The following is a 10,464-nucleotide window of genomic DNA, read 5'->3' as shown; positions in this document are numbered from 1 at the left end:
CCCATCAACCAGGGTTTTGTCCTTAGCCCCTTACTCTTCTCATTCTACACGCTCTCCTAGGGGGTCATACCCACTCTCCTGACCTACCTTCCACGTACACACTAATGCTGCCCCAAACTATCGCAGGCTGGCTCCGAGCTTTCCTCACGCCCAAAGTCCTGCTGGCCATCTCCCCCTCAGGCTCAACTAGCATCATGAACCCAACACATTCAGAAGTCTTCCCATGTCAGCCCCCCACCCCCACCCCAACCTCAGCTAACAGCACCTAAATCGACTTAGTCTCCCAGACTAGAAACCGGACCATGAAGTCAGATTCCCTCCTCTCCCCTCTCTCACCCTCGGCTCACTCAAACCATCAGTCCAGTCAATCCATTTAACCCTCTGTAGATGTTTCTTATTGTTGTTTGGAGCAGAGGGGTGATTTTTTTTTTTTTTTTTTTTTTTTACTTGTTTACTGTTCATTACAGTGACTACTAAGAAAACAAATGACTTCAGGTTCAGGGAATACCTTATTTTGGCGTCAGGCAGACAATGATGCTCTGCCTGAAGAGTACAGTCCGGTCCAGACCACGAAACAAGAAAGCCATGATTTCTGAGTGCACGCCACGAACTTTGCCAGTGGCTTTCTGCATCTGTACCTCGACTGCAGCCACTTAAGTAAAGGATCCAAAACACTGCCAAAGAAGCTTTCGTTCTTTATTAAATTCTCTTAGGCATTACCAGTATTATTCAAGTTTAAGACAGGGCAAATCTTATGAAGTATTTAAGGGTTCTCTTCTTATAAATAAATTTATAAAGAAAACATCCACTAATTCATCTCTACTTTTTCTAACCCGCTCAATCTTCTAGAGTCGAAAAGAACAATTCTGGTGCACTAAAACCAGAGCCGAGGCTTTTCAATACCGTCAATTAAAATACTTTCAATTTAACTCTGAGCGGCTGGTGTCGTTCAATAATTTTAACTGTTACACAGCAGGATGTGCTTGTCACCCCTGGTCTTCTTCAGCCTCAACACACATTCAGAGTCCATTCTCCGCGTAGAAGAAAACTACTACTGAACTTACTGCATGTATTTGATCATGTAATTTGAAGCCTTTTGTGCTCAATCCGGGCAGTGCTATTACTGCATATCTTAGATGACCACCCTAGGCACTTCAAAGACCCAAACGCCTTTCTTCGTTCTACACACTCTTCCGCAGAAAGAGCTGTCAAGAAAGTTGTTTAAAACCCAAAAATGCATAGCGATTGATGCTTCATTTCTACTTGTCCTCCTCATGATGGAAAATCTGGTCAGTCCTTAACTTGGCCTGAGAATGGCTCTGATAGCAATGCCAAATATTCCACTGCACAAACGGAACGCCTAAACTGGTAGCAGGCAGGAGAGGATGACACTTCTAAATGCTTTCTGTTATTCTGGAAACACTAGCACCTTCCTTTCAGTGAGCTCCAGAAAACCGTGGATGACGTCACCATTTTAAACCGTTTCAATTCAACAGCAAAAATTACATGGCGAGTATTCTTAGCACTACCTGAAAACCAGGAGGGGGAGGAGGGTGCCAACAAGGTTTACAGGACTTGCCCAAAACTGTAAATCTAAAACCTGACCATTGGGATAGCTGCCAAAACCTGAAATTGCTTACTCTAAAAAACATTACCAAATCAGCTGATCTTCCTTTTTAAATCCAAGGTTTTCTCTTTTTTCCAGACAAAGCACAGCATTTTTCTCTCAGAACATACCAGTCAGGGTATTGCTAATTAACTTGACTGGGTGGCTTTGTAGTCTCAGACCAGACGGTCTAGCTGGCTGCTAGGAAAAAGGTTTCATAGCTTAAAAATATATTATATGAAGTGTTAGTTCAAGATGTGTGTGAAAACGATCTTTAAATTGCTGCAAGAGCAGAATGTTAAGGCAACATCAGAAAACAGAGGTGTTGTAAGACACTAAGCCCTACTCCCCACCTGGCAAAGAGAGCCAAATGATAAGATGTGACTCAATCCCTTAATACAAAAACGTCCCAAGATAATCTGAGCTTGACTTTGCAATTTTCTCTTTTATATTTTGATGGCAGTGAGAGAGACCCTGGGGCTGTAACTCCCTTGCAAAAAAATGTCAACATATGATTTACTCACGAGGCTTAAAATAAGGAAAGAAAATATAAAATAAGTTGTCCTTTGCTTGGCAACCATCCTTTTTAATTACTCATTTTTATCCTGTATCCAGGCTACACACACCTGGGTATGGATGGCTAATTTGGATATAGAAAACACCAAGGATCACTTCTGGAAGGAACACAAGACCATAAACTTCTCAATCAGTACATCAACAGCATCAGGGTGAGCAAGAAAAGGACTTTACCAAGAGACTGACATTTACACTTTCCGACAGAACTGAAATACACTGAATTACAGAGCAAATTCACTGAAACGACAAAGAAAGTCTGTCCTTGAAAAGGCTATTTTTTCACCCCCAGAAAAAAGCATTTCCATTTGGATATTTCCACCACACAACCAACCGGTTAAGAAAATAAAGCGCGGTGTTTAGCAACGGGAAAAGGCTAACTACCCGAGAGGCACGGGGTCCACCCCCACCGGCGACCGCTGAGGTCAGCAGGGCCCGGCGCCAGCGGAGCCTCTGGCTTCACTTCTCGGCACACGCCGCTGCCGTCTCCTTGTTGAAGCCCCGGATGGAGAGATCGTAGACCACCTCCTCCACCTTCTTCACGTCATACTTCAAGCCGTCGTAGCGCTTCCTCAGGGAGTCGTTTTTCAGGTTGAGAAGGCGGAAGCCCGAATCCAGCTCGTTGATGAAGGTGGAGATGTGGAGCGGCCGGGAGTAGTCTCCGGCGGTCACGCTGTTGACGGACAGCCTCGACTACACGAGGGAAGGGAAACCGAGACACCTTACAACAGGCCTCGTGAGCACGTCTTCCTCCGCATCACAACCAAGAGACCCCCAAGGCCCCACAACTTTCCCACGCTGCCTTTCGGAATTACATGTTGACCACCGCTTAACATTACGAAGTTACTTCAAGACTTAAGAGATCGTTCCCTTTCTGTTGGGGGTTTCTGTGGTCTACAAGTTTCCATCAATGCGAATCAAGACTAGTGGGAACACCTTTATGACAGCCTTTTTTTCTTCTTTAGAATTATCTCCATAGGACAATGTCTCAAGAGACAGATGAAGAGAATAAAAGAAAAATAACCTATATACAGTTAAATTAGTCCCCGAAGCAAGTATATGTATTGACACAGTTACTAGGGATGTATGCGTCTTGCCACCACTTTGAAAGGGAGAGGCATTACCATCTTTTAAAAACTCACACATTAGTCAGTTTATGGACAGCCCGCTCATTTTATGACTGGCTGATGACTCTGATGACTAGCAAAGCAGCACACACAGCACATGATGACAAACTGGTGACAGATAGAGGGCTTAGAAAAGACTTCCTGAATTTTTGTGCCCATTTTAAAAACTGACAGCGAGGTGGGAAGATCAAAAACGCAAATGGCAAATTACTAAGCTTCTTACCAATTCACTGGCAAGAATTAGAACTCCTGAGAGATAATCTTCCACATCCAGATGAAAGCCTTTCTCCCGATCTGGCTCAACTAAAAAATACACCAAAGTAAAAATAAGGTCATGATGTGAACAGAATGTGAGCCTAAGAATATAAAATACTATATATACACACACATACATATACACGCACACACATATTGTTTCTCTCAAAGGAAAAAAAAGAAGATCTTTTAAAAACTATCTTTGCGGCGCCTGGGTGGCTCAGTCGGTTGAGTGGCCGACTTCGGCTCAGGTCATGATCTCGCAGTCCGCAAGTTCGAGCCCCGCGTTGGGCTCTGTGCTGACAGCTCAGAGCCTGGAGCCTGTTTCGGATTCTGTGTCTCCCTCTCTCTGACCCTCCCCCGTTCATGCTCTGTCTCTTTCTGTCTCAAAAATAAATAAACGTTAAAAAAAAAAATTTTTTTTTTTTTAAATAAAAAATAAAAAAATAAAACTATCTTTATGATGTGCTCATACTTTTGGCAACTAGGCCTCATTGTGGATTTTTGAGCTCTTAGGACTTCAATTTTTCCTTTCATTCTTCTCTCAGAAAGTACTATCACCCAGAACGTTATCTGGTGATATATCAGAACGTATATCAGAGAATACCTATGTTTTTGGACAAAGCATGTCGCAGCATTTAAAGGAGAAGCCATGACACCTTTAAGTGACATTCACATGGTTCACACGGGCACACGAATGCATCAATGCACATGCACGTGCACAAAGTGAGAAGACCGCACAAATGTGGCAAAATGTTGGGGAGCCTGGGTGGCTCATTCGGTTGAACATCTGACTCTTAATTTCAGCTCAGGTCATGATCCCAGGGTTGTGGGATCGAGCCCCACATTGAGCATGGAGCCGGCTCAGAGTTCTCTCTCCCTCTGCTCCCCACCCCCTTCATGCACACTAAAATAAAAATTAAAAATTAAAAATTAAAAATTTTGGGGGTTCCTGGGTGGCTCAGTCGGTTAAGCAACCAACTTCGGCTTGAGTCATGATCTCACGGTTCGTGAGTTCGAGCCCGTCAGGCTCTGAGCTGTCAGCTTCAGATTCTGTGTCTCCCTCTCTCTCTGCCCCTCCCCAGCTTGCACTCTGTCTCTCTCAAAAATAAACAGTAAAAAAAATAATAATAAAATAAAATAAATTTTTAAAGACATGGCAAAATGTTAACAAGCAGAAAATCTAAGTGGTCTTCACTGTACTATTCTTTCAACTTTCTGTAGGCTTGAATTTTTAAAAACTAAATTTTAAAAACTAAAAGCAACACCCAAGTACAAAAAGCAAGCCACTACATGTTCTTACTTTTTGTGTTTCCAAGTCACTATTTTTCCATTTAGTTCTCGTTTGTTCTAATAAGTAGGAAGTATAAGCAACAGCCTCCCCCACAACCAAAAATTAAGCGACCATGCCTGATTCTGCAGACCGACGCTAACGGAGACACTTACTGCCAAGAATTTCTGTAACCGCTTCTCGAGTCACTAGTGTTTCTGATTCCAAGTACACAACAAATGCTGCCAAGAAGACCAAACGCTGCAACACAAACCTCCAGTGCTCATGAAATCTGCACGGATAGAAGCTCATTTAGGTGGAAGGATTAGGGGCTTTATAAAAGATATAGTACAGTCGTAGTCAAACATTTTGGAAATACAATGCTTTTCCAAATCAAATCCATGTGAAACCCCAACATAAAAAACATGTAAAAACATGCCATTTAAGTATATTAGATGGATTTAATATAAGTTTTACAAGTTCACATTTATAGCAATTACGTATTAGAAGTTTAATAGACAAACGAGAAGCATGATCCAACTTCAACGAATATAAAGATATTTACAATCGAAGATTATGGACAAGGACAACTGTGCTTGTGAAGTTTAATCAGTAAAAACAATGATACTGCTCTGAGAAAAATTAAAACTGGCGACGGCAGATTGATGAGAACTGCACTGTACATCAGCCTCAATACCTAACTTACTCTCACGTTTTGAGTGTAGAATATTAAAAAAACCTTGATTTATACATATAATAACTACCACTTGGAATCACTAAACCAACACTTAAACCTTCAGGATCCTGCAGTTAAACTGAGCTAGAAGCCTGAAAAAAAAAAATAGGAAATTTTATACCCCCAAATATTAATGCTATGCCTCCTGAATTTCAAATATGGCAAATTCAAAAAAAATTTTCAATACAATACAGGTCAAATAAAACCCTCTAAGGGCCAAATCACCCAGAGGTCAGCCTCTGTGTGACCTCCAAACTACACGATCTCTCAAGATCCTGCCAATCCTATCGTTCAAGGTCTCTCTACATCCGTTATTACCTTACAGCAGGGTCAGCAAACTTTTTCTGCGAAGGGCCAGATAGTAACATTTTAGGCCTTGTGAGCCACATTCAGTCTCTGTCACATATTCTTATTTGGGTGTTTTTCTTTTTTTAACAACCCTTTAAAATATAAGCAATTCTCAGCTTCCAGAGGCGGCGGGCCATGGGCAGTGTGCCAACCCCTGCCTTAAATTATCCTGTGGAGCTGTATTACCCACTTCCCACATACATGTCTTGTTTTGTGCCCACGTGTGTCTTAACAGAACATCTTTTTCGGTAGAAAAGAGACACAAGTAGAGATTTTAGGTTCTTATTCACTATATTTCATCAATACTCAGATGCAGTTCTTTCCAATTTAACATCTGTGAGGCTGGGATGCTTTTTACAATCTATAAATTTCAATTATGACTGGCAGCAAATTTTCTTCCCTAAATAATGGAGACTCTTAAAAATTAACAGTGCTATAGGTCAACAAGTTACAGAATATTAGCTAAACATGTTATTTGGCAGTATAATTCAAACTTTGAGGAAAAACTCAACTCCATTTACATAGTGCCATCTAATCCCATAACCTTAATAGCATAGACATGGTTCACCCAATTTCACAAGCAACTTAAATATACTAAAAAGATACTCTATTCGACCTTAATACAACACATATTTTTTAATTCCTTTTTCATTGTAAAAATTATGTTTTCCTTAGGAAAATTCTCAAAGGGAGGGGAAAAAAATCCCCATCTCTGTCACCATTAAAATACCACCACTAATAATAGTCTGACTCTTTTTCGTTGTTTCTTCTACATAGAGAGGTTTTTACTTAGTTCTCAGCAATCATTCGGTACATATAATTTTTTGTCCTGCCTTTATTTTTACTTGACATTACAAAATAATACGACTTTTCTTACAAACCTGTAATACTGTTCAGCAGGGAACTTGGTCTTCAACGATGTTAGATGTGTTTTCACTGTACCAAAATGTTCTCGAGCTTTCAAACACCTCTTTGGAACTGATCACAAAAAGATAATCAAACACAATAATGAGTAAGATTTACCAAATTTCAAATACAGTTCTGGCTTAATAATCTACACAGTCTCTCTGGAAATAAATCAACTCTTAAAAAAAAAAAAAAAAATCTCATGACCAAATGCGGGGTATGCATCTCTACTTTCCAATCTGGCTCTCAAAATTCCAATTAACCAACACTGAAAAATAGACAAAAACTTGCTGAAAGGGAATAATATTTAGCAAACAAGTCAGTAAGCTGTCATAAATAATATCATCCTTGGGGTGCCTGGGTGGCTCAGTTAGTTAAGCGTCCAACTCTTGGTTTCTGCTCGGTTCATGACCTAGCAGTTCGTGGGTTCGAGCCATGCATCAAACTGTGCACTGACAATGCAGAGCCTGCTTGGGGTTCTCTCTCTCCCTCTCTCTCTCTGCCCCCCCAATCCCATATCTCTCTAGCTCTCAAAATAAACTAACTTCAAAAAAAATTTAAAATATAATAATAATTGTGGGGACATGCACCAGCTGCTATTCCAAAAGGATGCCTAAAATTGGACAGCTTCTACCTCCCACATTTGGTCAAAAAGCTATATCAATTATACTCAGACTGACCGACTCCATATCACTGAGAAAAAAGACCTCCCTGTGACACCTGTAAGTTACGCCATTGTATCATTCTCTACCTGAAAATATATTTCAGCTCTTTTAGTTGTGCTGGCTACATCCTACATTGAAGGTCCCATGTTTAAACTTATCATATGTGATTTTCATGAAAGGTGCTGACTATAAACCCACTAGGAACCTTTTACACTGAACATTTCTTACATACAAATGCATATTAAGCCATATTCAATGAAGGAAAGACTGTGTTTATTTCTCTTTTAATGTTTATTTTGAGAGAGAGAGCAAGCAAGCAGGGGCAGAGAGAGAATCCCAAGCAGGCTTCATGCCATCAGTGCAGAGTCGGACACGGGGCTCAATCTCACTCTCTTGGACTGTGAGATCATGACCTGAGCTGAAATCAAGAGTCAGACACTTAACTGACTGAGCCACCCAGGTGTCCCACGAAAGATTGGGTTTAAAAACAAGAGAGCCATATAAAAGATACACAAGAGAACTACAAACCTACAACAATTATCACATCAGAATCACATTATTACATTACTACGTGGAAGTGGAAAATCAACCGTAACACACAGAATTCCAGAATTCTGTAAACCTATAAAACACTCAACTCACCTACTTCTCCATAGGATATGAGGGACATTTTTCTTAATAAAATGATAACAGACTTGAAATGTCTTCTGAATGGAAATTAACTCTTTTAAGTGAAAGACTCATAATTTGGACTCAAAAAATATTCAAAATCAATGGGGCACCAGAGTGGCTCAGTTAGGTGTATGACTCTTGATTTCAGCTCAGGTCATGACCTCGTGTTCATGGGATCAAGCCCCACGTCGGGCTCTGTGCTAGCAGTGCAGAGCCTACTTGGGATTCTCTCTCTCCCTCACTCTCTGCCCCTCCCCTGCTCTCTTGTGCGTGCTCTCTCTCTCGCTCTCTCTCAAAAGAAATAAATAAACTTAAAAAAAAAATCTTCAAAATCAAAACAAAGAACTTACTGTCCTGAAAACCAGCACCCTGATGGACCCCTTGCAGTAAAGTTAAAATCTCTCGAGCTGTTTGTTCTAAACTCTGTACAACTTTTCGGATTTCCTAGAAAGAATTAAAAATCAAAGTATCAGATAAACTCAATGTAACTATTTTCATAACCTCAAACCAGATATATCAGACAGCACAGGTTAAGTACCTATGACGCCTTCACACACATTTAAAACTCCAACAATCTTTACAAGAACTGAACTGGTACAGAAAATATCCAGGTTTGAATCCCAACGTTGCCACTTACTTCCTCTGCGAGACCTTCAAGAGGTCACTACAGGGCCTGAGATTTCTCATGCAGCCTTCAAAGGATAATCACCACCCACCCCAAATATCCCACTGAAACACTATAAATATCAAAAGAAATGAAATATCTGAATGCAATTTGTAAAAAAGAAAAATGCAATGCAATACGAAGACTGGGTGCTTTTCAACCACTTTATGAATATTCACAGCACATTTATGTGGGAAGCACTGTGTAAATACTGGTTCCCAATTAGTCCCTTCCTTCTTGCCGTTTAGAGCATAATAGGGTAGACATACGTTTAAAAAATACGTATCGCACAAAATTTTTTAACGTGAATTCTCTACTAAAAAACATGACAGATTGTGAGATCAAGAATATGAATACGAAGTAACCACCAGGAAAGGAGAGGAAAGATGCGAATTCCAGGAAAAGCATACAGTACATGCAAATATCCTGAGGCAAGAAACTCTCTGCGGAACTAGAAAAATAAAAAGATAACTAAACTGAACATAAAACACAACGGAAGATGGCGTAAAATGAGATGGAGGGAGGGGAGAAGACACCTGTGGGCTACAGTAGAATCTGGATTATTATTCTATGTGGAATAAGAAGCCATAAGAGAGTTTTAAAGAGAAGAGGCCACACGTGCTACAACAAACAGTGAAACGCGTGTTCTCTGAGTCCCAAGCGCTGAGCCTTCGACATAAACAAGCGCCAGAAAGCAGGAAGACTGACACTCAAACGTGGTGGGCGATGCCGAAGAGCCGAGACTCGAACACACAGAATCAGGACCGGAGAGCAGAATCGGGGGCGGGAGAGGAACGTGCCCTAAGCTGATACAAGAGGGGAAGCAACCCATCCCCGGAGGCTTCCCCACTGCTCGAGACAGAGCGACAGAGGAGGGCCGGGCGCGGTGGCCAAGCAAGAAAGGAAAGGGAAAGGGGAGGGGAAGAGAGGAGGCTCGCCTCTCGGATGTCCTGCTCGGCAGCCAAAAAACCCTGCAGCTCCACGAAGATCTCGCTCACAGACATGGCGCCGGCTGCACAACAATCGACCAGAGCGGCGAGTGTGGCCGCCGAAAAGCGTTTCAGAGCCCACCGGCGCAGTCAGTCGCAACGCCAGCCGCCGCCGCCGCGTCCACCCGGCCCTACGCTACGGACGTCGCTGGGGTCCTCCGAGGTCCGCGGCGCGCAGGGTCCTGGGCTGTCCGCCGTGCTGCCTGATGTGTCGCGGCGGGAGCCGAGGCGCGCGCTCAGGGGGCGGGGCGGGAAATGCTGGGCGGGGCTTTCATCTGGGGAACTTCGAACAGGCAACGCCGGAAACCTTCCGCTAAGCGGGGAGGAGGGTGCCCGGGGGCCAGTGGGCCTGAAGGGGCGGGGCGGGCTTGGAGGCTGAGCAAACGAGCGCAACGCTTAACGTTGTTTTATGCTGTGGCGGGTGGGAGGAGAAATGCTTCAATACTGGAGAGTTTGCGTAAAAATACAGGTGCTGAAAAACGTAGAGAGAGTGCAATCTCCGTGTGGAAACATGCGTTCGTATTTGCAAAGAATAGACGGGAAATAAAAGGGGGGGGAGTAAGGGATGGATTGCGAGCGAAAAATTTTAATTCCTTCCCTGTATGACTGTATAACCTATTTAAATTATATGGATCTTTAAAGCGTGTATGGTG

The 10,464-nt window shown here is 42.3% G+C and overlaps 1 protein-coding gene across 2 annotated transcripts; it reads right to left on the bottom strand.

Annotated features, from left to right (window-relative positions):
- Positions 1-682: 682 nt before the first annotated feature.
- TSN (translin) lies at positions 683-9,976 on the bottom strand. Of its 2 annotated transcripts, XM_060625348.3 has the most exons (6): positions 9,761-9,971; positions 8,509-8,602; positions 6,797-6,893; positions 5,008-5,123; positions 3,530-3,609; positions 683-2,872 (listed from the first exon to the last, which is right to left on the bottom strand). In XM_060625348.3, the coding sequence occupies exons 1-6, from the start codon at positions 9,824-9,826 to the stop codon at positions 2,639-2,641; spliced, it is 687 nt and encodes a 228-aa protein (XP_060481331.1). In that variant the 5' UTR covers positions 9,827-9,971; the 3' UTR covers positions 683-2,638. The 2 variants fall into 2 exon arrangements, with proteins under 2 accessions (XP_060481331.1, XP_060481332.1); XM_060625349.3 differs by lacking the exon at positions 3,530-3,609 and having other exon boundaries at positions 9,761-9,976.
- Positions 9,977-10,464: the final 488 nt, after the last annotated feature.

This window comes from Panthera onca, chromosome C1 (assembly GCF_046562875.1).
Source record: "Panthera onca isolate mPanOnc1 chromosome C1, mPanOnc1 haplotype 2, whole genome shotgun sequence".
In the NCBI taxonomy this organism is placed as follows: Eukaryota; Metazoa; Chordata; class Mammalia; order Carnivora; family Felidae; genus Panthera; species Panthera onca.
Note: the sequence above shows the minus strand (reverse complement) of the source record. Positions and strands in the feature narration are given on the sequence as shown.

Coding starts and splice junctions, on each gene's coding strand:
- TSN (XM_060625348.3), bottom strand. CDS start 9,826: ATGTCTGTGAGCGAGATCTTCGTGGAGCTGCAGGGTTTTTTGGCTGCC. Junction 8,603..9,760: donor CCGAGCAGGACATCCGAGAG/GCGAGCCTCCTC, acceptor AATTCTTTCTAG/GAAATCCGAAAAGTTGTACA. Junction 6,894..8,508: donor GGGTGCTGGTTTTCAGGACA/GTAAGTTCTTTG, acceptor TTTTGTGATCAG/TTCCAAAGAGGTGTTTGAAA.